General features: G+C 46.5%; 2 protein-coding genes across 4 annotated transcripts in view; one reads left to right on the forward strand and one right to left on the reverse strand.

Annotated features, from left to right (window-relative positions):
- LOC117966527 (serine/threonine-protein kinase SIK2-like) overlaps nucleotides 1–11,369 on the forward strand; it is a 33,157-nt gene extending 21,788 nt beyond the window's left edge. Inside the window, exons 8-16 of one of the 3 annotated variants that reach the window (XR_009311241.1) lie at nucleotides 2,743–2,895; nucleotides 3,432–3,581; nucleotides 5,009–5,240; nucleotides 5,475–5,729; nucleotides 6,996–7,159; nucleotides 7,355–7,468; nucleotides 7,863–7,954; nucleotides 8,278–10,699; nucleotides 10,761–11,369. Coding sequence is in view for 2 of the 3 variants with exons in the window: in XM_059009935.1 (XP_058865918.1) it covers nucleotides 2,743–2,895; nucleotides 3,432–3,581; nucleotides 5,009–5,240; nucleotides 5,475–5,729; nucleotides 6,996–7,159; nucleotides 7,355–7,468; nucleotides 7,863–7,954; nucleotides 8,278–8,818 (1,701 nt within the window). In the remaining variant the exon portion in view is untranslated. Of the gene's footprint in view, nucleotides 1–2,742; nucleotides 2,896–3,431; nucleotides 3,582–5,008; nucleotides 5,241–5,474; nucleotides 5,730–6,995; nucleotides 7,160–7,354; nucleotides 7,469–7,862; nucleotides 7,955–8,277 lie in introns of all 3 variants that reach the window. The other 2 variants (XM_059009935.1, XM_059009936.1) reach the window with 2 other exon arrangements.
- A 1,624-nt stretch (nucleotides 11,370–12,993) lies between these two features.
- LOC117397413 (serine/threonine-protein phosphatase 2A 65 kDa regulatory subunit A beta isoform) lies at nucleotides 12,994–27,740 on the reverse strand. Its single transcript, XM_059010066.1, has 15 exons — nucleotides 27,581–27,740; nucleotides 26,255–26,345; nucleotides 25,714–25,814; nucleotides 25,131–25,363; nucleotides 24,490–24,637; nucleotides 23,225–23,380; nucleotides 20,514–20,628; nucleotides 20,130–20,200; nucleotides 17,881–18,015; nucleotides 17,248–17,421; nucleotides 16,858–16,918; nucleotides 15,851–16,005; nucleotides 15,099–15,241; nucleotides 14,700–14,791; nucleotides 12,994–14,024 (listed from the first exon to the last, which is right to left on the reverse strand). Exons 1-15 carry the CDS (start codon nucleotides 27,656–27,658, stop codon nucleotides 14,008–14,010), a joined length of 1,770 nt encoding a protein of 589 aa, XP_058866049.1. The 5' UTR covers nucleotides 27,659–27,740; the 3' UTR covers nucleotides 12,994–14,007.
- Nucleotides 27,741–27,962: the final 222 nt, after the last annotated feature.

Genomic DNA, 27,962 nt, shown 5'->3' on the forward strand with positions numbered 1-27,962 from the left:
CCCACACTGACACGAGCATCGAGGTACACCCACTGACACGAGCATCGAGGTACACCCACACTGACACGAGCATCGAGGTACACACCCACTGACACGAGCATCGAGGTACACCCACACTGACACGAGCATCGAGGTACACCCACACTGACACGAGCATCGAGGTACACCCACACTGACACGAGCATCGAGGTACACCCACACTGACACGAGCATCGAGGTACACCCACACTGACACGAGCATCGAGGTACACCCACACTGACACGAGCATCGAGGTACACCCACACTGACACGAGCATCGAGGTACACCCACACTGACACGAGCATCGAGGTACACACCCACTGACACGAGCATCGAGGTACACCCACACTGACACGAGCATCGAGGTACACCCACACTGACACGAGCATCGAGGTACACCCACACTGACACGAGCATCGAGGTACACCCACACTGACACGAGCATCGAGGTACACCCACACTGACACGAGCATCGAGGTACACCCACACTGACACGAGCATCGAGGTACACCCACACTGACACGAGCATCGAGGTACACCCACACTGACACGAGCATCGAGGTACACCCACACTGACACGAGCATCGAGGTACACCCGCTGACACGAGCATCGAGGTACACCCACACTGACACGAGCATCGAGGTACACCCACACTGACACGAGCATCGAGGTACACCCACACTGACACGAGCATCGAGGTACACCCACACTGACACGAGCATCGAGGTACACCCACACTGACACGAGCATCGAGGTACACCCACACTGACACGAGCATCGAGGTACACACCCACACTGACACGAGCATCGAGGTACACCCACACTGACACGAGCATCGAGGTACACCCACACTGACACGAGCATCGAGGTACACACCCACACTGACACGAGCATCGAGGTACACCCACACTGACACGAGCATCGAGGTACACCCACACTGACACGAGCATCGAGGTACACCCACACTGACACGAGCATCGAGGTACACCCACTGACACGAGCATCGAGGTACACCCACACTGACACGAGCATCGAGGTACACCCACACTGACACGAGCATCGAGGTACACCCACACTGACACGAGCATCGAGGTACACCCACTGACACGAGCATCGAGGTACACCCACACTGACACGAGCATCGAGGTACACACCCACACTGACACGAGCATCGAGGTACACCCACACTGACACGAGCATCGAGGTACACCCACACTGACACGAGCATCGAGGTACACCCACACTGACACGAGCATCGAGGTACACACCCACACTGACACGAGCATCGAGGTACACCCACACTGACACGAGCATCGAGGTACACCCACACTGACACGAGCATCGAGGTACACCCACACTGACACGAGCATCGAGGTACACCCACACTGACACGAGCATCGAGGTACACCCACACTGACACGAGCATCGAGGTACACCCGCTGACACGAGCATCGAGGTACACCCGCTGACACGAGCATCGAGGTACACCCACACTGACACGAGCATCGAGGTACACCCGCTGACACGAGCATCGAGGTACACCCACACTGACACGAGCATCGAGGTACACCCACACTGACACGAGCATCGAGGTACACCCACACTGACACGAGCATCGAGGTACACCCACACTGACACGAGCATCGAGGTACACCCACACTGACACGAGCATCGAGGTACACCCGCTGACACGAGCATCGAGGTACACCCACACTGACACGAGCATCGAGGTACACCCACACTGACACGAGCATCGAGGTACACCCACACTGACACGAGCATCGAGGTACACCCACACTGACACGAGCATCGAGGTACACCCACACTGACACGAGCATCGAGGTACACCCACACTGACACGAGCATCGAGGTACACCCACTGACACGAGCATCGAGGTACACCCACACTGACACGAGCATCGAGGTACACCCACACTGACACGAGCATCGAGGTACACCCACACTGACACGAGCATCGAGGTACACCCACACTGACACGAGCATCGAGGTACACCCACACTGACACGAGCATCGAGGTACACCCACACTGACACGAGCATCGAGGTACACACCCACTGACACGAGCATCGAGGTACACCCACACTGACACGAGCATCGAGGTACACCCACACTGACACGAGCATCGAGGTACACCCACACTGACACGAGCATCGAGGTACACCCACACTGACACGAGCATCGAGGTACACCCACACTGACACGAGCATCGAGGTACACCCACACTGACACGAGCATCGAGGTACACCCGCTGACACGAGCATCGAGGTACACCCACACTGACACGAGCATCGAGGTACACCCACACTGACACGAGCATTGAGGTACACCCGCTGACACGAGCATCGAGGTACACCCGCTGACACGAGCATCGAGGTACACCCACACTGACACGAGCATTGAGGTACACCCACTGACAGCTGCACAGGAAATATAAGAGATCTCCAGGGGTTTCAAAGTAATCTGTTCCGGTAATGCAGTTACTTTTAGAAAGTAATCTGTCACTGTTACAAGTTAGCTGCACAGAATTGTAAGTGTTTGCAGGGACAGTGGCACACAGCTCCTTCCCCGGCACAGTTCCCATGTTCTGCAGACTGATAGAAGACACAGCCAGGCTTTGCTGTTCCCATGAGAAGCTGCTCACTCAGAAAGTCTGCTTCCCTGGGGGCTTCCTGATCAGTCTCTCCCTCTTTCTCCTCACAGTCCCTCCAGAACAAGAGTTACAATCACTTTGCTGCTATTTATTACCTGCTTGTGGAGAGGCTGAAATCTCACCGGAGCAGCTTCCCGGTGGACCAGCGGCTCGACGCTCGACAACGACGGCCAAGCACCATCGCCGAGCCGACCGTCGCCAAGGTAACCAGCCGGGGTGCTGCTGGTCATACTGTATGAGCAAGGTTACTGTGAAAGCAGTACTGAAAGATTACTCCAGTGGTGGAGAACCCATATGAAATGAATTGCATTTAAACCAGCAAAACATTGCCACAAGAAAAGGGGAAGCAGTGATAATGTTGTTAAGAAGAGGGAAGGCAGGGGTTAAAGCCGTGCTCAGCACTAGAGAGAGAGAGAGACCAGGCACACTGCTGCTAGGGGTAGAAAGAGGCAAGAAATGGATTTGAAAGAAGCCTTGGCTGGCACTTCTTTATGGAGTCGAACAGTGCAGGTAAACGTGGTCAAACACTATATATAAATAATAATAATGAATGAATCCGGGGTTGTGTTTGTGAGCGCACGGTTTCATAACACTTGGCTGTTTTATACGTGCATTACATATGTTTTTAAATGTATTGTGACTCTTCTCAAACATGGTGCACGTGGCAGTGGACACAGCCGCACCTGCGGTCCATCTGAACCCTTGCCCATCACGTGACCCGTCTCTCCTGTGATTGCAGGTCAGCACTGTAGGACCTCAGGTGAGCCTTCTGCCTCACAGTGTCCGGCTGCTCCGCTCCCCAGTCCTCCCACAGGCCCCCACCTTCCCACAATCCTCGGGCCCTGCCGACATCAGCTTCATGGAGGACGACGTTGTGGGCACGCCCAAGGTAAAGCCGTGGAGTCAGTTTGAAGAAGTCAGGGGTGTTCCTAATAAAGTGTCGATTCCCAGCTGCGTCTGCTAATTGAATGAGTGAGTCTGCTGGTGCCAGCAGAGGGCGGGCCCCTGGGATCCACTGGCACACAGGAGAAGCCCCTGGAGGACCTGGCCATGAAGCATGCAGCGGGAGTGATCTGATGAACAGAGCCTCACTGGAAACACAGCTCATCAGACAAGCCGACACTGTCCTGATGGACTGGGCGAGCTCAGACGGGCCCAATGGCTTCCTCCTGTTCTTAGAAGTGTCACACTAACAGGTTTGCGTAGATCTAGAGAAGCCCCTCGCCAGTCGAAACTTGGCAATGAATTCAGGGACAAACGTTTGCACTAGAAGACTTTACAAAGACTTCTGTGTAATAGTTGTGAATGCCGTAATTCCTTGATCAGGGTTTCGATTTCTGAAGTTGGATTTGTGTGTGTTTGTGCAGAGAAAAGGAAATGGTGGTTATTCCTAGCAGGTATTCTGTTTCTCTCTCCGATTTTCAGCAAGATAATCCCAGAATGAGTCGCCAGTCGCACTCCTTGTAGCTGATCCTTCGAGAGATCGGAAGGGAGGGAAGTCTTTTCCGGTTGGTTCTGAGCCAGTAAACACTTCCTGTCTGTGCATTCCAGAGTGATTCCTGCTCCGTCTGTCATCCTGCTCCAGGGAGAACTGCAGCAGAAACAGAGACATGCAGTGCTTAGATATTCCATTCACTGCGGCAATGGAAACACACAGCCTGTAATATCAACAGGAACACTCGCTAAAGAAATGCATTCACAATCAAAACCAGTGCCTTTGACCATGCCTGTGCCGATGGAGAGCGAACTACAAGGACTCCAGCAGAAAACCACTGCAGGCCCTCTGAATGGCGGGGCCGGCACAGAAAGAATACACACGATCGCACGCTGGAGGCAGCGCTGTGACACAGAGAAATACATTCAAGTACGAATGTCGTTTAGCGATCCTGTCAGCTTTGTTGCGGGTGTGAAGTTTGGCACGGAATTTTGAAAATGAATTACCCCAACAACACGAGTACTCGCATCTCCACGGATGAAAATACAAATCCTAGAATCAGAAATCAAAAATACAAATCCTAGAATCAGAAATCAAAAATACAAATCATAGAATCAGAAATCAAAAATACAAATCATAGAATCAGAAATCAAAAATACAAATCATAGAATCATGAGGAAGTCATTCTCCACCGTCTGAAACTGCGAGCAACATGATCTGGAGTCTTCTATTCAACACATTGTGCAATCCAGAACAGAGAGCGATGGTTTTATCCACTCGACATTAAACAGACTAATGAAAGAATTAATTAATAAATAACCCACCTATCTTATTCAGTATTGAACTCACTTGCAGCTCTCCCTCTCCCTCTCCCTCTCCAGGTGAATGGATCCCTCCTGGAGCCCCTGCCCCCCCCAGCGGTGCGCAAGGGCTGCCCAGCGTCTCCTAGCAACATGATGGAGACCTCCATCGACGAGGGGATCGAGACGGAGGGTCCGGAGTGTGAGGAGGACCCCCTGCTGGTCTGCACTGCCTTCCAGAGCTCCCGCTACGGGCAGCGCAGGCACACCCTGTCCGAGGTCAGCAACCAGCCCGGCATGGCTCCCAGCGCTGGTGAGTCCGAGAGACCACGGGAATTACCAGCAACTCCAAAATAACTTGCAGGCGTTTCAGGAACAGCGCACGCTTTCTGAAGCCTGGTTTGGTTCCCTGTCGGGAACAGTGTTTGAAACTTGCTCCAGTTCTGTCAGCATTGCACATTTCATCACATGCATCCTGTTGGGTGAAACAGCAGCGTTGCAAATGCATGTCCTACTTTGATAACAAAGTGGTTTCTCTCGCTCACAGGGAAGCTGTTTGCTATGAGCACTGACCCCTCTCTGGGCAGCATGGACTCTGAGTACGAGACGGGCTCTGTCCACAGTGACCTCAGCTTACTGGAGGAGCCCCCCGGTCTGAGCAGAATGACTCCTCCGTTCATTGGAATGAGACCCCCGAACCCGGCGATGCAGGCCCTGAGCGCTCAGAAACGAGAGGCACACAACCGCTCCCCCGTGAGCTTCCGCGAGGGCCGGCGAGCCTCCGACACGTCCCTGACACAAGGTGAGCGCTAGGGAGGAGCTTCCCCACAGCGGCACAAGATCAGTCAGCTCTGAGGAAGCGGGCAAGCTTAGATGGGCCAAATCACACATGGGCTTATGTTCTTAAGTGAAATAACCGAGGAAGTACAAGCAGACGCCCGAAGAGTAAGGCATGCAAACTAATCCAGAACCGAGTCCAGAACACAGTTAAGTAACTAGTTGCCTTTTCTACACAGCGCACCACATCCCTCTAAATAAATAACAGAAAGCCGTTTGTCACCCTGTAACGTAGCCCTTGAGCCTGCTTAAAGCCAGCTGTGCTTCCACAGTGACAGCGCTCCAGTAACACAAGCTCTTGCTTTGTAAAGACGTTCCAGTCCGTTCAGAGCGGGTTTGTTTCGAGACTAGCTGGGAGTGAGGGGAGGTGACACTTTCATTCTTGCACAGCTGCTACGACTTCTCCTTTGCTGCTGTATTGAGAAGACAGATGGGATGGGGGTTGGGAATCAGATACAGCGATTTCAACACCTATTTCTTACTGTTAAACTCATTCAATACATCTTTTGGACTTCCATTAGCTACAGAGGTCTGTGTGGTTTTTATAGAAACGCATGTTCTAGCGAGCTTGGATTTTCATTTTAAAACAGACAGCTGGTGCTACCCGAAGTTCTCAGTTTGCTTACCTTGTCTTCCAGGCCCACTAACTGGCTTTTTAAGAGCTGGGTCTGCTTCTGAAAAGACATTTCCCAAGTTTTAGAAATGGCCACTGGGGTGTGCAACATTTATTTCTGCCCCCTCTGCAACTATGGCAATTGAGGCTGGGAGTGTGTGATTGAAGAAGCTTCAGTGAGAGGCTGGGAGTGTGTGATTGAAGAAGCTTCAGTGAGAGGCTGGGAGTGTGTGATTGAAGAAGCTTCAGTAAGAGGCTGGGAGTGTGTGATTGAAGAAGCTTCAGTGAGAGGCTGGGAGTGTGTGATTGAAGAAGCTTCAGTGAGAGGCTGGGAGTGTGTGATTGAAGAAGCTTCAGTGAGAGGCTGGGAGTGTGTGATTGAAGAAGCTTCAGTAAGAGGCTGGGAGTGTGTGATTGAAGAAGCTTCAGTGAGAGGCTGGGAGTGTGTGATTGAAGTTGGGTGGAGATGACAAATGCAGGCATTTGTTGTGTTCACTTGTAGAGTGTGACGGATGGACGCACACAATCAGAAGGGTCCCTGTTCTGGAAGGAGCACTGTCTTTGTGAAGCCTGCGGTAGAACACGTTTCTAACACTTGGGATTAATATCCTTGTTTAGGAACCGTGGCATTCCGGCAGCACCTCCAAAACCTGGCGCGGACCAAAGGGATCCTGGAGCTCAATAAGGTGCAGATGCTGTACGAACGGATGGGCTCCAGTGAAGACCCTGCCCTCGCGTCCACAGCACCCCACCTGCAAGACCTCCTGGACAGGCAGCAGCAGGTGAGCCTCAAGGAAGTCTGAAATCTTAAAAGGAGTTGATGTGGTTCAACCCAAACCAATACTTTAAGCACTGAACAGAAACCAGGACCAGAAGACACACAGTGCTCCCCTCCCCCAGTCCAGGACCCACACAGTGCTCCCCTCCCCCAGTCCAGGGCAGGCTGTTGCTAATACTGTGTTTGTTTTCTCTTTTAGGGTGAACCTCCCCAGCAGCAGGAGGATGTAGCAATGTTCCAAAACCCAATCCACCCTCAGTTACTGTCCCGACGGCAGAGTCTGGAGACCCAGTACCTAACGCATAGACTGCAGGTGGGTCCAAGGCTTCAGTCAATGTGGATTTATATTATATATATATATATATATCATTTAAAAAGGATACAAATCGGCATTTTATTAATTAATAAATAAAAGTGGAATGCAGTGCCTATGCAGTTGAAGTCTCTGTCTCTGTGCTGTGCTCTAACCTGCTTGCCTGTGCTGTCTCTGTGCGTCGCTGTGCTGTGCTCTAACCTGCTTGCCTGTGCTGTCTCTGTGCGTCGCTGTGCTGTGCTCTAACCTGCTTGCCTGTGCTGTCTCTGTGCGTCGCTGTGCTGTGCTGCTTCGCTGTGCTGTGCTCTGCCTTGCTTTACCCGCAGTGAGCCCTGAGCCTTGGTTTGTATGTAGTGTGATCTTTGTGTGTCTTTCTTCTCTGCCTAATCTACAGGAAGCCAGTCTGTTAGCACAGGCACAGAACAGCTGTCAGATGTACTGCAAGGAAAGCCCGAGAAGTCTGGAGCAGCAGCTTCAAGAACACAGGTATGTGGAGGCTCCGGGCTGGGGTTCGATCACACGGAGTGCTGAAGCTCTGGACTGGGGGGGGGGGGGGGGGCACATTGCAGTGTTGCATGTGTTCTGCTTATTGTAAAGTCGCTATGCCAAACTGAACATGTACCCGGCTCCCCCTGTGCTGCACCACTGTAAATGTGCACTGCAGATTTCCCATAGTTTAATGTGCTTTACCATACCTGTCTGTGCTTTTCAATACTTGCCCACGCTTTGCCAGCTTTTCACTTTGCTGTGCTCGTCGGGTACACTGTGCCTGTGTGTGCTTAACTACACATTGCTGCTCTTCCACACAGTACGGGGGTCCAGGCTGCCGTGAGCAGCACTCCAACCCTGTCTCCCTCTCCTCCTCGCAGGCTGCACCAGAAGCGGCTCTTCCTGCAGAAACAGTCCCAGCTGCAGGCCTACTTCAACCAGATGCAGATCGCAGAGGGTTCCTACGCACCTCCGGACCAGCCTCCCCGGGCCCCAGTGCAGCTAGCCCAGCAGAGCCCTCAAAGCCAGGCCCAGGCTCAGCAGGTCCCGGGCCAGTACCTCAGCCCAGTACTGGAGCCCCCAGGAGAGCAGCAGCTCCAGTACGATCCCTACCTTGGCCAGTACCCAGTCCAGACACCCAGCCACCTCTACCACCTCCCTCCGCAGCAGGAGGCTCTGAACTACAGCTACCAGCCCTGCGAGCTGGGCCCGAACCCCTCCCCCTCCCCAGAGCACTACCAGTACCCTGCGCACCCGGCAGCAAACTCCCCTCTCGCTGTCCCCGAGCTGCACAGCTCGCTGTTCGACTGCGAAATGATGGAGACCGTAGACCCCCAGAACGGCTTCGTCCTGGTGAACTAAACAAACACTACTACATGAAAACGCAGTATTACCTCCAGGAAGCACGGGGAGGGGAAAGCAGGGAGGAGGAGCAATTAGTTTTTTCCTTCAAAGATTTTTTTGCCCTAGCGACCAGGAGAACATGGGTCGACCAAAATGAGACGGGTACGTGCGACGAACTGACCGCCCCTGAACCCTTTTGGACCACAGCAAGGGACTGGAGCGTTTAGCAAGAGTTTCATCGCTGAAGGTACACCTCAATTTAAGCACAACAACTTTTTAGATAGGAAAAACACTGCACATTGCACACAGGCCTCCTTCAGCACGGAGGAGCTGGTTTAACACAGGCAGTGCGGACGGCATTGCTGTGCAACATTAAAGCAATACTTTCACGACTGTAGGAAGTCCAGCACAGTTGCTGCTAGGGTGGTTCTTGTAGATCCTCGGTCATAGACTGGAGATCTCTTCACACTGGACCCTGTCGTTGAACCTTTACGACTGACCTTACATGAAGCTTCATCTTTTTATTTGATTGATTGATTTAAAGGGGCGTGCATTTTCTTGTGAAATATTTTTCAGAAATGTGTAAAAGAAAAACTGAGGACAATAAACTGAAGTGGATTTGAAAGAAGAAAAAAAAGAACACCTGTAATTTTAAAAGACACATTTAAATAGAAGCTCTGTAACCCGTTCAGGGACGTGAGATCAGCTGTGGACAGGAAATGATCTCCCTGTCTGAGTGCAGCTCTGTAGCGAGCTTCCTGTCTGACTGCAGCTCTGGTCTCGAGGTGCTGCATAATGTTTAGTGCTTGTTTATCAACAACACAAAAACTGTACTTTAAAACAAAACAAATTCTAACATTGCTGGTCGTCTAATGAAGCTTTGTATAAATTAGGGTTTTAGAAATTGTATGGAAATGTTCCTTTCAAGAAACACGTGTGTGTACTAGTGCTGTGCCTTTCTTTAATTTAAAATGAAAGATTTGTATTTTTTAGTTTTTGTCTGGAATATTGGGTAAAGTCCCATTTATACAAAAAGGTACAAACCAAAGTCCTGTGAGTGTTTGTGCTGCTTTGGTGTTGTGTTCCACTGTGTGGAGTACAGGACGGACCTTTCCACTTATTTCAAAGAGAAACTAGCTTCAAACCTCATTTCAATTGCTTTTTGTTTTTTCCTGTTTGACGATGTTTGCAATCATTCAGAGCGGGTCACATGCTTCTCCAGCATCGAGTCTTCACAGCGCTGAGCTTGTAGAACACCTTCCTCATTCCATTCAAATCACATGACGCCTTTCAACCCTGCCAGCCCCGCCCACTCTACACACGCAGACAGAGCAGTTCCATATAAATCACATGACGCCTTTCAGCCCCGCCCACTCTACACACGCAGAGACAGAGAGCAGTTCCATCAAATCACATGACACCTTTCAACCCTGCCAGCCCCGCCCACTCTACACACGTAGACAGAGAGCAGAACCAAACAACATCAGTGAGACGAGGAACTTCTGCCCAGCGAAGCTCATCGGCTTCCGAGCAGCTGATTGATCTCAAAGTGATTCAGCTTCGACAACATGACTAGGTAACCCATCCCATTCCCTCAGCACTCTCTGTGTGAAGAAGAGTCTCCTTCATCATCATGACTAGATAACCCATCCCATCCCCTCAGCACTCTCTGTGTGAAGAAGTCTCCTTCAGCAACATGACTAGATAACCCATCCCATCCCCTCAGCACTCTCTGTGTGAAGAAGAGTCTCCTTCATCATCATGACTAGATAACCCATCCCATCCCCTCAGCACTCTCTGTGTGAAGAAGAGTCTCCTTCAGCAACATGACTAGATAACCCATCCCATCCCCTCAGCACTCTCTGTGTGAAGAAGAGTCTCCTTCAACAACATGACTAGGTAACCCATCCCATTCCCTCAGCACCGTGTGAAGAAATGTCTCCTTCAGCAACATGACTAGGTAACCCACTCCATCCCCTCAACACTCTCTGTGTGAAGAGTCTCTTTCCCTCTGTCCTGAGTCTATTTCCAAGTATTGGTAGGATTAACTCCTTTTAAGATTTGAAGGACCACATCATGCCCCCCCTTTTTTTCCAGGCTCAATAGATTCAGTTCTTTCAGCCTCTCTTCATATCTCAGTCCTTTAAATCCTGCTGGGTTTACTCTACTTGCTAGTCTTCAGACTCTGTCCAGGGCATTAATGTCCCTTTAGTCCTGTGGTGACAGGACTGAGCTTAGTGTGTGGGCTAGCAGTCATAGTGTCACATGATTTGAGAGGACAGAGGATGACTACTCAGTCATAGTGTCACATGATTCGAGAGGACAGAGGATGGCTACTCAGTCATAGTGTCACATGATTTGAGAGGACAGAGGATGGTTATTCAATCAATAAGGAGCAACAGAACCAATCTGGATGATTGCAAAGATCTTACAAGAGTAAGAGAAATTTTAAAAACTTGATTCAAATGATATCTGAAGCGACATTCTCTTTCATAGTTGCTTCTGGTCAATCAGTATATGCCGTATAAAGTATTATAGCAATATTTATAATAAAGATTAATAATAGTAATTGTGTCATTCAATGGTGTTTGTATCATTTCACACAACAGACACGTATTGAACAGTCACACGCATCAGTGTTCACCACACATAAGCTACCTTGCTGTTGAGAATAAAAAAAAAATTGACTTCATTGAACAATTTCTTCTGCTTTTTTATTTTTGGGGTTTGGGTTTGGGGTCGATTTTCAAAACCTCACGTGGTTTTTTTTCGCCTGATTTTGATTTGGTGCATCTCTGTACATCTTTAACTGTACCGAATCACTTCCTGTGTGCAGTCGAACTGGAACTAGACCAGAAGCACAGGAAGTGGATAGGTACCAGGAAACAGCAGTCCCAAACTTTAATCTGGATAGTGTTCAAATATCTGCAAATTCCACATCAAAGTATTTAAAACAAGAAAAGGTAGCGAGAGACCTTAAAACATCTTGATAGCACTGAATCCACAGGAAGAGGCTGCATTTCAAACAGTGATCAGATCCACAGGAAGAGGCTGCATTTCAAACAGTGATCAGAGCTACTTCAATGGAGAGGGATGGTGCTGTTCATACACAGCAAGAACAGGACCTGGAAGATGATCTGGTTAAACTACTGAAAATGCTTCCAGAGGAATGAAGAAAAGGGATTTCAAAAGAAGCCTGGGTGAGCGCTTACTCAAAGTGCTAGTTTCTGCTGCCCTGAATGAAATGAAAAGCTTTAGGTCTTTGTGAAACACCCCGCTGACAGAGCTATAGTTTCTGCTCAAGCAATTGAGAAGGGACAACATGGGTTTACAGTCACATCCACTTATCAGAAACACAATTAACCTACAATTCCAGTCTAGGCCCTTGTACAACAATCACTTGATGCTCTCAATGCACACAAGAACCGCGAGGTGAAGAGCTTCGTTGGATGAAATGTGATTAAATGAGAAGGCAATGAGATAGAATTTCGATTTCGCTGCGGTATAATACCGAGGTCAGACCCCAAGTGCTTTTTTTTCTATTGGTGGATTTCATGGCTTTTTGACTTTGTGGTTTTTCAGGCTTTGTCTGATATACAGGAGGAAAGTCATCTCTTACACAAACGCTCAGCTCAAGACACACAAGCACCTTGTCAAATAGATCTGATCCCAGCGAGCTCGCTTTTTAAATCTGATTATTCTTTATTTCAAAGGTAACTTTGATTTTTGAATGGCAAGTTAGGAACCCGTCCCATAGAAAAAATAAAATAAAAAAATAAAAAGGTGCTAACTCACAATCTCTCTGCTACACCATATGCTACTCCAGGTCTGCTTTACGGGGCACATCGCTGGCTGCTTCCATCTCAAAGCTGATCCACGGCAAGTCATCTGCACATTGAGCTTCAATCAGTCACCAACACAGGAACTGATTTGCTTAGAAATGATGCGCTTCTTCCTCACCTGCATGCACATTCTGTGGCGGTGACCTGAAACCCCGAGTCAGTGTAAAACAAGCAAACTGTTCATACAGCGGAACCCCAAGAGCCTGGAATGCGTGAACCCAGAGTGCTAGCCAAGGTTCTGAACTCCATTCTCTCCTCTTTGCATTGTATTATGCTTGCATGAGACCCTATCATCTGCCCTACCATAGCAGCCTAAAAGCAACCACATTAATAGTGAAGTAAGAGCCAAGATTTATTTCAGTATTACTTTATTAAGTTTCCCCTTAGATATACAATACAGCGTCCCTTCTAAAAACCAAACAGAACAGCGACACAGAACAAAATCAAGATTTTGCCAGAACTGTTAAACCAATTTCTCAGTTTCATTATGCAGGGGGGTACCAAACACACATTTTACAATTTCTACAATGACAATTTTTTTGACCCCCGCTGCAAACCAGGAGAATTTATAAAGTGTCCCACCTCTATGGCTGCAAGGGCATTATAACATGGTCATCAGTTCCATTATTTTTACATGAATAAAAAAAAAAAATCATTTATATTGAACAAAAGAAACCACGTTAAGGAAGAAAAAAACCAAAAACAAGTGTTAAAAATCCCAAACAAATGCTTAAATACTGGAATACAGAAAACAAACCAAAGTACTTGACTCTGAACCCTACTGCTGTGCAAGCTAGAAGCAAACTTACATTAAAAGTCAATCAATAAATAAGTTTCTAGCACGGCCGCATTGTCAGTTTACTACAAGATGTTACAGTACTGGTAAAAAATACTTGTTCCCAATAGTTCGGTCCACGCAGTGCTGGCCCCAGCTTCAGTTCAAGTCCATAACTGCACATGAATAAGGGTGGGAAAACACAACCATTTAAAAATTGCATTTCCTTGAATAAAGGGGAAAAAAAAAAAACCTGCAATAACTGGAAGTTTTACCAATATCCATGTATAACTGTGCTAGCCAGAGGCCCTGGGGAGATCTGCCATTTTAAAATCTCTAATGGGCACATCATCCAATATTTACTGCAGTTATTAAAACTTTGAGCAAGCCGTGCCATTACCATGGCAACCTGTACTCTCCTCCTACAGGGAGCAACACATTAAGCAATTCAGGGAACACCGATTTTAAACACCACATCTTCAGAGTAGCTTCTGTATTTCAATAAATAGATGCAATAGTCCTGGAGGTCTCGTCGTTTCATCACAAAGATCGTTCACTACAGTTGTGTGCTAAAAGCGGACTGGTCCTCATTATGCCAGGGCAAGAACTAAAAAAAGCAGAGAAGGAAGTTAGAAGAAAAAAAAAAAAAAAAAAAACACACCCAGCGCTCCCAAAAATGGTCAGCTTCCAAGTCTGATTCAAGCCACTTCCCTCAATCGCACAATTAAAAACCATTTCACTGTTCATAAAGCAGGATAAACAGCAAACACACAAGACAAGTCAGTCTGACGTCACCCCAGTAAGTGGTGGACAGTCTGTGGGATATTCAACTCTGCTGGTGTGGTCTAATGGTTTATGGTCAGACTAGACAGCATCGGAGCATCAGTGCGCCTTTCTTATAGTATCATTTATTACATCCCATCTAAAATGCTGTATTTCAACACAATCAAAAAGAGAAAACACTTTGGTGCCATCAACAGTAAAGCTGCAGCCTAATGCCTACTTCTTCAGTGTCGCAGAGGCCAGAAGTGCAGGCTTACCTTTCAGAGATCCTTAACTGAATACTAAAGTAATCATTTAAAACAGGTACAGCTGCAGTAAACATGCCCTGTGCAGACACAGCCAGCACTTTGAAGTTGACAGCTTTCAGACCCAAGTGCGCTGTAGTGCTTTTAGCCAATGGGTCAATTTCAGGCAATTTGCACTGTACCAAGTGAACCACCTGGATTCTGAAGTCACCCACAAGCTAATGGAAAAATGCAGCGTTGTTAGAAATACATACCACTAATAGCTTCCTGAGCAAAATACTTGACATCCATGTCTTGGTCTGTGGCCAGTTTTTCTAGCACTGGTTTCACTTCTGCCTGCAAAGCACTGGAATTGAGGAAGAACACGTTGAGTACAAAAACGAGTGTGATTCACCCCCCTGTAGAGACAAGCCTGCAATGCAATTCTTACATGGCTGCAAGTCTGCTGTTGCTCTCTGGTAAAACTGTAAATATGTAATATCTAGCTGGGAGCTTGAACTAGTTAAACTGGCAATGGATTTACCAACGCATGCTACAAAAGAGAAGCTTAAAGAAAGCAGTTTACGTCACGGTTATTTATTGAACACGTTGCATTTTCTGTATACAATATCACCCCCCCCCCCCCCCCGTTTAGGAGTTCAAGATAAACTCACGTGCTCTCCAGAACCGGCCCGATTTTTTGCAAGGACTTTGCAACATTGAAGCGCACGTTTGCCACCTGGTCTCCAGACATCTTTAGGACGATGGGCAGCATCTGCTTGGTCGTGATATCCTGACCACAAGCCTCAGACAGTGCCTAAAAACCAAGGGGACAGTTCCCATTGAAAGCATGTCAAAATGAAGTGTAACAAGCCAGCATCAGACTGAAACAAGCCTCCGGTTATGCTGAACCTCAGAAGGCATGTTTATATAGAAACAAAATAAATCTCGATTCTGTCTTTAAAATGGTATTGGATTGTGGTTCTCCAAATACAAGTCTCCATTTATCCTGAATAGCAAAGAGGGTGCATCGCTACATGGGATGATATCAGGGAACACAAAGCTAACCTAGTAGCTTATTAAATGCACAGGTTCGAGAACGTTGGTGGTCAAATTTAACAGGGGTCTGCAAGTAACACACCCCGCCAAGGATCTACAATCACAGCATGTAGAAATGTGGAACTGACAAAACGCCTCAAATTCAGGTAAAGGGTTCTTTGTGTCTGTATATTGCAGACTGCCTAAGACACACACGTTTGGGACGCAGGTCACAGGACCCCTGCTCAAGCTTCCCTGGTACCTTACTGTTTACCAGTGCATTGAGCAGTGTTAATAGGTCATTGAGAATCTCTAAAGGGTTATTCCCTGATGGATTCTGCTGAAGAACTCCTTCAGGACAGACCAGGTATGATAGCTATACACTCACATTGATGCAGAAGAGGGTGGTCATTCGATGGAGGTAGTTGGGGTCATTGGCCATGGCTACCACTTTAGGGACAATGGTGTTCTGGGCCCACTCCGCTCCAAACTTCTCCACTAGCTTCATCAGGTTACAGGTGGCAGCTTCTCGAATGGCATACACTGTAAAAACACAAAAGGAGACGAGATCAAATTATGGGAAATGGAAACTTGAGTTCCTTAACAGACACACCTGAGCTTCCCTATACACCGTGCTTAAACAAGCTTGTATTAACCTGTATTGGGGGGGAACTGCTTTGCAATAGGGGTCGCATTTCAATCCCTGGTAATAGTGCAACAATTCTTCCTGTTGAACGGTTCAGCCTCAACTCATGCAACAGTAAATGAAACAGTGCAAGTGTTAAAAAAAAAAAAAATTCAAAACACAGCCAGCACAGGGCTATTGCGCTGCCTTCCTCAGCTACCATGCGTTAGAAACATGTTATCTGAGACTTCTGCCACGTGGAGTTCAGTTGAACTTTTGTAGAAGACGCACCAATCAGTAAACACAAGCCGGAGAGCTGCTGGCCTGCACGTTGCTTCCCGGAGTCGCTTCGTTTGGTGTAGGAGTGGGGGGTGGGGAGTGGGGGGGGTGATGATGATTCGCTGGCAGGGGGCCCAGCAGTGGAAGTCTCTGCCTGCTGTGCCAGTAGATCAGTGGCCTGCAGCCAGCTCCTGTAAGGACTTCCAGCACAGAGCAGCACTGTGACCTCAGGGGAACCCTGACTGGGTGCCAGCAGTCTGTGCACTCGGGGGACTTGTACAAGGTCACTGGCGACCAGGCAGGCGGCGTGCAGATTCTCAGACATGTGCTAGCAAAACTGATATCCATATGCTGACCAAAGCTGGAGAGAACGCGGTTTACCATTGGACAGAGGGAATTCATTACCACACACTGCAGACTGGTTTGGGACGTCTAGGAGCGCGTGGTTGTCAGTGTACGGAATTTGAATTTTATTGACGGGTTTCTCTTACCGTGGTCAACAAGCCAAGCCATGCACAAGGAATTCAGCTTTTCATCGAAGAACTCCACTCCCTTCAAAAAGGAAACGAAATTCACGTTAGGACTGTTATCCCACACAAAGGATATGGTATTGCCAAAATGCAATAAAGCAACCATGATCCACAAACTACATTTTAAAAGATCTGTCAAAAACAAACACTATTCAGGTCAAGGCTTACAACTGGCAGTTTTTAAACACACTGTATCAATAATTATTCCGTGCAATAAGCTTTTTTATTTTCCCTACTATAACCTCCTCTGCCGATCAGCTGGCAGACACACAGCTGCACATATTTGTAGCCCAAGTCTGGGCACACTTTGAAGAGAAGCCCACATAGTTGCATGCCGCTGGAAGGACTTACCAATTGCCCTGCCAACAGCGGCATGTACTCAATGATGGCCAGTCGCACTCTCCACTTGGCATCCTCAGCCAGCTCCACAATCGCTGGCAGCAGAGACTGGGAGAGCTGGCGGATTCCAATCACCTCGTTAACGCAGTCCAAGTTGGAGATGATATTCAGACGCACTTCTGGGCACTAGAGAGAGATCTTAAATCAGTTACGCAGGATTATACTGCATGGTTAGCCAACACGTCCAACGGATTTGATAAGCTGTGCATTTTTGCATGCATTTGCATTTAAAATATGTGTGTGTTTGTTTCTGTGAGGACCATTCCTGTATATAAAACAACTTATGAAATTCACACTGAATAGATGTTTGGTTTTATTTTTCTGTTTCCACATTTGGTTTACTATCTCGAGGATCACCTGCAGGTTGTTTAAATGTCTCGGATTACATGTAAAAGTCACCTGGCAAATCAAACCTGCAACCACATCTTGTTATTCTGAACAGGACATTGTTCCATGTGCCTGGACTCTGAACACAATTCCCAAACCGCTTCTTCGTATTCCCTCAGGAGGTAGTTGGAAAGGGGGACTGTATTTGAATTGGAGATTCGGACGATGGTTTAGCGTTCCAGTCGCGCTCACACTTACCTCGTCTTTCAGCTGAGCCAGGAAGAGAGGCAGCAGGTGCTCAATGGTGTCTTCTTTGCCCAGGATTGTGGACAGACCCATGATGACAGAGGCCAGGGCGGACTTCACATGCTGGTTGGTATCAGAGACCAGCTCCTGAAGGCAAGACATGGACTTGTTCAAAGATGCCACCAGATTCACACACAAAACACTTTGCTCATCTTAATTTGGGTTAAGCATTGATAGTTTTCAGGTATAAAAATCAGCGCTTTAAAAAATGATCCGTGCATTTGGGAGGTCATTTTTAGAGTGCAGTTTTGCCATTCAGTCTAAGAGGACATGACTATGCACCAGAGACAAGCCCATGAATGGAATACAGCGTGAAAAGACCTTCTGAAAGGGACAGGATTCTCTTTGCATTGTGAAGTGTGTGTGTGTACGAGGGGGCTTGCTTTCCCAAACAGAACTAATCAGCCAGCGTCAAATTCTTTCACATATGGAATGCTACGGTTCTTAAGTTTTCATATTACCTCAACTCTGCACCTCGTCCTCCAATTCACTAATCCCTTGACAACTGTAACCACATCTAACACATGCACCAAATCACAAAGTGACAAGTAAAATGCATTGGGATGGGAACGGGCTCCAACAAGCTTCCTTACAGCACATTAGAAACCACAGCATTTACAGCTCATGTGGCCACCTCAGTATATTTGCACATACAGGGATCATTAACCTTGTCCACGTAAATGGTTTATTGTGCAGCTGAACTACAAACTGGGCTGAATTACTGCAGCGGTTCCCATCAGCTTCCTTCAAGAAACCACAGCCCTGACCACATATTTACACATCTCAGACGCCCACGTCAAGATTTACTTAACGCTTGAAAATAAAGTCCAAATGCTGAGATCTTCCTGGAGAAAATGACCCACTCTCTACTTGAAGTTTACAGGCAGTGAAGCAGGATTTTAATTTACTGAAGCACAATCTTGATCATCCCAACACCTCAGTTATTGCAGTAGTTTGAATAGAGGTTTTACAGTGGATGAAGTAATACAGGAGACAGCAGCACGGTGCACCCTCGCCATAGAGAATGTACCAATCAGCACTGTACTCATTACCTGTAGCTTCTGGACTGGAATTATGAGAGCAAAACACAGACGGGTCTCAGTTAGCTTGAATAGAGGCTTTACAGTGGATGAAGCAATGCATAAAATATCAGCATGGTGCATTTGCATTAAGCATAGAAAAAAACAAACAAGATTAAATCTGCACTAAAATGCAAAACCCTTTTCAATAGGAAACATGCTTGTCCGTACATAACAGCACACATGGGGGGGGGAGAACCCATTTCTTCATATTCTTTAAAAGAAACAGCTTGGGGGGAGAACATTTTGAGCAACATGTGAGCATTTCATCAACACCAGTCCAAGATTGGAAGAAAGCATTTTAAAAAATAAATAAATAATAAATAAAATAAATTCTGGAAACCCCCCAAGCAAAAGCCAAGTCTCCTCTAGCTTCTGGAGAGAAGGAAACAATTTTCACTCATTTCTAGTTTCAAGCTTTCTGCTCCACATAAGAAACCAACACATTGATGTTTATCTCCAGCGTAATTAACCAAGGAGGCCTGTTTCTAGGGTTACACTAATGTTTTAAGCTAGCGCCCTCTAGCTGTGCGATAACACATTCTGTATGCCGGTATTTGTCAAACAGCTTGAGAAAGTATTTTTTAAACGGGTCGCACGCGGTGGAGTTTAAAACGGCTGGATGTTTGTTCCCCCCTCGTATCTGGCTATTGAACAGAAGCTTTATTTCTTATCAAACTGATAGATATCGTCTGGCCTTTTAAATGAGAAAGACAAACCCAGACATGGAACAAAGTAAATACTCGTGGCTCCAGATTGAAACAGTTATTTTTTAAGAGATAAGGCTTTGACGCTGTGAGCATTGATAATTTGAGTACACACAAAACAAAAACTGCTCCATAGCTACACACAGAGCTGTGCTCTATACACACACACACTCTTCTAGAGACTGTCGTCTTAAGCAGCTAAAACCAGGAGATTTATTTCTGGTTCCTTAGCTTTATCCCATTTTGAATGCCTTTTGTGTTTGAAAGAATGCACTTGGATTTTAGTATTTGAAAGCCTTGTTCGCTGTAGATCTGCTTTTACAATGAAAAGCACTACAGGGTTTCAAGACCCCTGAAGAACACTAGTCTAGCTCGCTGTGCAACAGAAAAGCGAAGCCCCGAAATGAGACGGTACCTTGACACAGGGAAGAATGTGGCTCATGATAATATTCTCTTTGCTGTCGTCAGGTAGATTTTCACAGAACTCTGGAAAGAGACAAAGACAGAACGTTACTGACCAATCCAGACCCACTCAGACAGTCTTTCAATAGAGACCGCTCTTCATCTATTAAGAGTATTTCACCGAGTCCTGTGTGCTGCAGAGACTCCAGTTTACGATGCTTTAAATGCAGACACAGAAACAACGTCCAAAATCTGTTACATTTATATTACATCTGAAATCAAAAACACAAGTCTGATGTTTATTAAACACCTTAAAAATCAATGCATTCAATTTCCTTAAAAAGGGATCCTAATTTTCACAGGTCACCTTTGAAGAAGGCTAATGCACAGCACTGACCTTTCACCTTGTTGGCGGCTGCTGCTCGCACCTCAGCCTCGCAGTCTTTCAGCAGGTTCTGGAACGCAGGGACCAGGTCGTTCTTGGTGATCTCTGGACCCACCGCTTTCTGGAGCTGAAGGGACAAGGTAAGAAAGAGCATTGACCACTGAACCAGTATATAGGAAGTCACGAACAATATGCTTAATATGAAATGTATAGTTAAAGTCTAAATAAAAGGCTCGTTCACACAGCCCTGCAGCGACGCTCACACTGAAAACAGAAGTGCTGAACACATTGGTCTCGTTCACACAAATCTGCACTGACACTCACACTGAAAACAGAAGTGCTGAACACAATGGTCTCGTTCACACAGATCTGCACAGACACTCACACTGAAAATAGAAGTGCTGAACACATTTGTCTCGTTCACACACCCCCGCAGCGACGCTCACCCTGAAAACAGAAGTGCTGAACACATTGGTCTCGTCACTAGAAGATTCAGTTTGAGACACCGTCACCTGTGGTCATGTATGTTGATAATAAATTGTACAAACATACAATTCAAATCAGGAAATCTGTTTCTTAAAGTCTCTAATATCACTTGAATATAACAAAAAGCTTCAGCAAACCGAGACAATAGGCAAATTAATCTATATCAGGACTTCATCAAAAGCCACGCAAAGTAAAACACAAAACAGGCTGAATACAAGAGGTGGGAATTTCAAATAATGATTAGAGTATACCAAGAATAAAAAATTCAAATAATCAAATACTCTACCCAATTACTGGAAATGAGTGCAACACATAGACAGTATAACTGGAACTGCCTTCCATGAGAAGATAGAGATCAGCGATTACAAGCTCGACTTTGTGAGCGGAGGGACTCTTACGTAGGTTATGTTATACAAGCAGAGTTATTGGAACCAGTACAGCAGGTCACATGAGTACTTTGCCAGAGACACAATCTCAGTTCAGACAGAGGGAATGCAAGTGAAATTACTGCCAGTGAACACGGAGCAAGGAAAAGCAAGTCTCTGGCAAGACATTTTGTGTTTTGTTTTGTGGATAAGGAAATGAATGTGTGTACAATCAGGGACTATAACCAACTGTTAGACGCACAGTTCTCTCACCTAAAAAAGCCAGCGTTTGCTTTCTGGCTAGACACAGAAAAGCAGGGGGGCGGGCGGGGGGTGGGGGGCTGCAATACAGTATTTAACCTTTGCAGAGTCACGTTACTCATTCATCCTTTGATGGGAAAATCTACCTGTCAAGGGATGAATATCCGGTCTAAAACGATTCAAACACACTGATGAAGGCACAGACGACTGAGGGTTTCTTCTAAGCTTTCCTTTTGGATTATATATATCATTATTCAAAGATGAATAGGGTACAGTGGCTGTTTGTACAGTGGCACAGCAGAAGCAGACCTCTATCAGCAATGGCAGTGAGAAAGTTAAAGCCCAGTTTGCTATAACTTTATGATGAAGAGCTGCTGATGAGTGGGCAGAGATGTACGTCTCTCTCTAGGGCTTGGAATGAATCACTCCATTCGTGACCACCGAGTGATTTGAGTCATCTACCAGTAGAAGAATGAATGCTGAATGACATAATGCAGCTTTTTCTGGTGGGATGATTCAGTTTTGGTTTTTAGGACTATATATATGGAATTGTTTTCCTGTAACTCGCTGAAGAGGCACATCTATTATTTTTTATAAATGGATACCCTTGTGATGCTAATATTAAAGATGATGAGTTTCAGCAGTACAGTTGTTTTTTTTCAGTGTTTCAGTGCTGTACAGACGTTCCATGTCGTTATCCGTTAATGCTTCAGCTTTATTTGGATGATTGCCTTTACCTTGTTTTAATTTCCTGTTCCTCTCCAGTTTCTGAGATACAAATGTACCAGCTTTACTTTTTTTTAAATGTATTCTCATTTTGTTGATCATTAATGAACATTTCTCTACTGTGGGTGCTGTTGAGTTATTGAAAACGAGACATTTTGTGCTTGAATTGAAAGTGATGGTCTCAAGGACCATTTTTTCAAAAATTCCAATTTTTTCAAATGGCTCAGGATGCAAATATAGCCTTCATCCGTGTGTATATATAACAAATTAAAGCTGAAACTACTAGAGACTGTTGGAATTGTGACAATATCCTGCAGACAGGAAACTCTGTGGACAGTGTAAACCTGAAGTTTAAATTTTACCAGAATTGATTTAACCTAAACAAAACTACCCATACTTCATTTTAAAATTGAAGAAAAAAAGATTCTCTAAAAAATGCCTGGATTATAAAACTCAAACGATAAACTTCTTGCTAAAATGTTTCTCAGTAACCATTTTCTTTAGTACTTTTACATGGATCTTTTGACAATGTATTAAAGTGAACTAATTATTTTGCAGGTAAAGTTGTAAAGAAAGTAAGCCAGCGAAATGCTGAAGCGCTGTGCTCTTCGGGTTTCATTTTGATTTGGCGTTGCCCCGTCTTAATTCCACCATCATGTCTCAGCCATGGTTCAGTACACACTAGGAAACAGGATGTGTACAGGATGTAAACAAGGAACGCGTTTGTACAATACAGACACTGCTCTGTAGTACTCCTGCTTGCAAACACACTCCGTTCATTTAGTTCAGTGTGGAGAATACCTCGGAGGGAAGGATTAGTTAGTGCGAACGCTTTCCCAATGATTTATTAAAGCTGGATTTGTACACCCCAGTTCCCAATGTCACCTCTGAAAACTTGTCTGCCACCATGTAGCGCACGCGCCACGACTTGTCCTCCGCAGCCTGGCGCAGGGTGGGCATCACCAGGGCCTCCAGGTCCTCTTGAGGGAGCAGCTGGGCAATGCTGACACAGGCCTCCACTGCCAGCAGACGCACAGAGTCCTGAAGAGACACACAAGCACAGTTACTGCAGAGCCCTGAAGAGACACACAAGCACAGTTACTGCAAGGATCCTGCCACCGCAGAGCATGCATCACGCTTTCACACAAGGAAAGGGTCATCAGGTCCAAGCAAATACACAAGGGCTCCTGCTATTGTTAAAAGGAGGACGGTCACAACAAATGAATCACGTGCATGTTGACTGTAACATGGATATTTAAATAAGGAGATCATTTCAAAAAGAACAGAACGTTCTGTGTGCTCCACCACTAGAAAAATAAAAAAAACACTTGTTTGCAGAGTCCTGCTGATTTCCCCTGTGAATGACTTCTTGTGCAATCAGCATAATGTAATTATTCAAATCAAGAAGGGCCACTGGTCACAGTAAACTGATGTTCTGTACTAAATACCACTCGCATCAAAGAAACTGCTAGTCACTAGAAAGACCATGCGGATGGTTATTGAGATATGAGGTTTCTTGTGCTTTAAAAACAATACTTCAGATACACAAATCCATTTTAAAAAGTACAAGGCTTGCCATTGTTCCCAGTTCAGTGTTAATATTGAGATTTATTCTCAGGCTCTGTTAACTGGCTTGGATTTGGATGGGAACTTTGCTGGTTCATTTGTCTGGATTTGCGCCATAAAAAGCATGCAGCCAAAGGACTCCACAGAAAGTTGAATTTTGGCCTCTACACCCTTTTTTATACAAAGGGAATCGTTCTAATAAAGTGGGGTGGGGAGTGCGCCTTTGCAATTGCCATCATGTCACTACATTGTTCTAACAGCGTCATCTCTGGATTAGCAGCGAAGAATGAGCCCCGAGCGTTTTCAAAAAGACATCAGCTTGCCCTGTGAAGGACCTGTTAGCACCAAGCTTAGAATTCCTAATGTTATCCCAAGTAAGACAGTCCGAGAGGAGTGCTATTCAGGGTCTGTGAAATCAGCCAGGACTGCAGTAGATACATGGCTTGGGTGTCTGGATGGGGTAGATGCAGGGCTGTATTTTTGGTAAGTTTCCAGAGACCACTCAGAGTGTGACTCAACTCATTCCTTTACTTTCATGCACAGTTCGAGCATCCCCCCACGCACACAGTCAGCACTCTACATACCTGCTCATCAGAAGCCAGTGTAGTGAAGAGAGGGATGATGTCACTCTTCACATAGTCCAGCTCAAGCACTTTGGCGAATTCGCCCAGTTTGGAAGCAGCAGCTCGGCGCACCATTGGAGTGTCATCAGAGCACAGGGTCCGGAAATGCCTTGAAGATAAAACACACAAAGTGGAACAGAGGAAGCAGGTTCACAGTAACACACACTAGTCCTGCACACAGACCTGGCTTTCACAACTTCTTCAGCTGTATTATATTACTGACATGTGCAAGTGCCAAGAACTGGAGACACCCTCAGTACCCTGGGGTTAGCTTTAAACCCCAGTCTCTGTCTCTCATGAGAATACCGGGAAGGACTCCTGTAAAACCAGTAAAACTAAACACAGCTTTGTACGCAGTGGATTCTCACAGCTTAAACAAACAGACAGAAAAATGTGACATTTCAAAATCTAACATGTACTACTATTTTGGCTTCCGATAGATATGCGATATAATTTTCTAGTTTCTTTGATTACATGATGTTAGAGATCTAAAATTATGTTCATGCCGTTTTAAATAAAATATTAATAATCCTAAAATTGTAGGCGATGCTAAACTTTTGGCCTCAGCTGTACACCTGCCTCCCCATGCTGTTGCCACTCACTGTCTGATCTCAGCCTTCACAGTGCTGGAGACGCGGGGGTAGCAGACACTGAAGAGTCCGCAGGCGGAGGTGCGGGAGGTGAACCAGTCCCCGCTGGCCAGCCTCTTCACCAGGGGCTCGAAGTGCACCTCCAGGTCCACGGGAGAGTGCTCGTGGGAGATCTTCCTCAGGGACTCCACAGCCTTGTCACGGACCACCGTCTCCTCCACCGTGGCTAGGCTCTCCAGGGGCGGCTGCGCAGGGAGAGAAAGAAAGACCTCGATATCGCCATGGAGACTCTTAAACAAAAAGATACTGGACAGAGCTGCAGGAACCCATCATTCACATTACTGAGCTTTCCACTGCAAGCAGGGGACGACACCATTGCACTTGGAAGACTTTAGCAGCAGTTCCTTGAACGTGTGCGGATTGCTACTCTCCACTGAGTGGAGAGCCAATGCAAGAACAAATTCAAGCTGCAGTTTACACAACTGGAATGGCAAATTGGCCCAACTGTTAATATCCACCCTCAATACTGGCTAAATGTGCCAATGAAGAATCATGAAGCATTATACAAGTTAGTCTTGACGGTCTCAGCTCTCACCAGAAGGCAGTACACGAAATCAGGGCCTCCCACGAGGGCGGTGAAGCTGCCCAGCTGTTCAGCCAGAGCCAGCAGTACTTCATCCTCATCGTAGATGGTATCTGGGATGAGAGAGGCATTTATTACATTGCACTGTGAAAGCATCCTTGTACTACAGCATTGAGACTGCCAGCACCTTTCTATTGCCCATGTATTATCACAAGATATTCAGAAAAATAATTAAAAATCAAGCCCTACATATGACAGAACAGCTGACAAGGTCTTAAATGTCACTTATTTTCAGAATAGGAGAACCCCCCACCCCCCCTGAATCCTGTACCGACCCAACAGTCCCCACAGCAATACTAATCGATTAACTAGAACACAATTCCAAGTTATTGATTACTAGTGATCCTTTACAAATCAATGAAATCCTGCCCCCCTGAAACACACAAGGTGTTCAGACAATGCTGTTCACGGCTTCCATGAACCACTGCTGTGACAGGCAGCAGATTCCAGCCCCCACTCAGCCCCCTTTAGGACAAGCCAGTTCTGTACACACCAGTGAGGAAAGGCAACAGTTCAGTGCGGGTCCTCTCAACACCCAAAGCCAGTGCGATGGTCGACAGCTTCTTGATGCTGTTCAGACGCAACTGTGGGAGGAAAAAAAAATAAAAATAAGACTTATTGTACTCCACAAAGTTTTGGCCAGATGAGGGAAAAATATGAATTACCCCTTATAATGCAAACACTAGATGGCATTTATTTAAGACTGAAGTCGTGGAACGAAGATCAAAATAGCCTCGAAATGAAGTCCAGCATGTGCATAAGCTATTCCGCCCACAATAGGTGTGAATACAAAATCAGTATAACCGTAAAGCCCGTAGGTATGCGACACATTCCCCAGCTTGTTATATGACGTTCTTACCCGGTTTTATAACTGCAGATGCGTGCAGCTATCTCCATACACCCCTGATTCTGATGCTCTCAAGAACCAGGATAGACGGGTTCGCATGATGAATGGATCCACGATTAATGGCCAGCTCAAACCCCGTGTGTCGAATGAAATGTGTCTACAGGATTATCGCTGTTACTGCACTGCACAAGAGTACATAAAATAACTGCACCGTGGACTTGGGTTACAGTGGAAGATTTAAAATCTAGGCCTTATCACAGAGCCAGCAGTATGCAGAACAATACAATCATGGTGTGTACGATGACAGCGGATCCACCTGGCCTCTACAGTGGCAGGAATGAGCAGGTCAGACGAGACTAAATCAAATGCTAAAATCGCACGCTTGTCGTTTAGACGAGCGTTATCTTACCGCAGTACAATAATACATGATGTAGCGGAGGTGCAAAAGCTGCCAACAACGCGCGCGTCACGACATCTTCAGGAACGCCGTCTCCTCGCTGGAGACACACTACAAACATGACAAATCCGCACTGAAAATGAAATCACGCTCCCCCCACCAAAAAACTATTTATCAAACGACAAAATATGTACGCGGGTCACCTCAGTACAGTATTTTTTTAAATAAATAAAATTACCTTACACAGACTTAATCCCACTTTTTTCTCATAGTAAATACCGCCGCTTAATGTATCACGTCGATATAATGGCAAAAGAAACCGACATAGCTAAAGATGGTCAAAAAAAAACACAAATAATATAAACCGACCACCGTTTCCTTATTTAATTTATTTATTTATTCTGGTCTACCGGCTGCAGTGTTTTGGAAAAGGCCGCACACAGGACTTCACTAGAGAATTGCCGGTACTAGCTTTATTTAGACGCTGTTTCTTAAAATAAATACATTAATTAATAAATTAATAAACCACTCCACCGCTTCAGAAGATTCTCCGCGCCGTTTCTTTAGACATTTACCTGGACGTCCTCGTTCCTGAGCTCGTCAATGAGCACAGCAATGGGGTAGAGAGAATCGTCTCCATCAGCTCCGGCCATCTTGGATTCAAGCTGCTGTTTCCGGCTTCTCCTCGATACGGGGTTTTCTGCAGAGGAGACAATAGACTGCAGGGGCGGGACAGGGGGGAGGGGCGAGCCTAGCGGGTGTGTCAGTACGGGGGGGGGGCGAGCAGGGCAGCGAGCCTAGCGGGAGTGTCAGTACGGGGGGGGGGGCGAGCCTAGCGGGTGTGTCAGTACGGGGGGGGGCGAGCAGGGCAGCGAGCCTAGCGGGTGTGTCTGTACGGGGGGGGGGCGAGCAGGGCAGCGAGCCTAGCGGGTGTGTCAGTACGGGGGGGGGGCGAGC

This window comes from Acipenser ruthenus, chromosome 40 (assembly GCF_902713425.1).
Source record: "Acipenser ruthenus chromosome 40, fAciRut3.2 maternal haplotype, whole genome shotgun sequence".
In the NCBI taxonomy this organism is placed as follows: domain Eukaryota; kingdom Metazoa; phylum Chordata; class Actinopteri; order Acipenseriformes; family Acipenseridae; genus Acipenser; species Acipenser ruthenus.

Bases quoted from the DNA above. Each gene is read 5' to 3' on its own strand.
- LOC117397413 (XM_059010066.1), bottom strand. From the start codon at position 27,658: ATGGCCGGAGCTGATGGAGACGATTCTCTCTACCCCATTGCTGTGCTC. The intron at 20,629-23,224 runs GTGACATTGGGA...TTGTCCCTTCAG, and splicing joins TGGCAGACAAGTTTTCAGAG to CTCCAGAAAGCGGTGGGTCC. The intron at 16,919-17,247 runs GTAAGTCCTTCC...TCCTTTTTGAAG, and splicing joins CGCTGTTGGCAGGGCAATTG to GGAGTGGAGTTCTTCGATGA.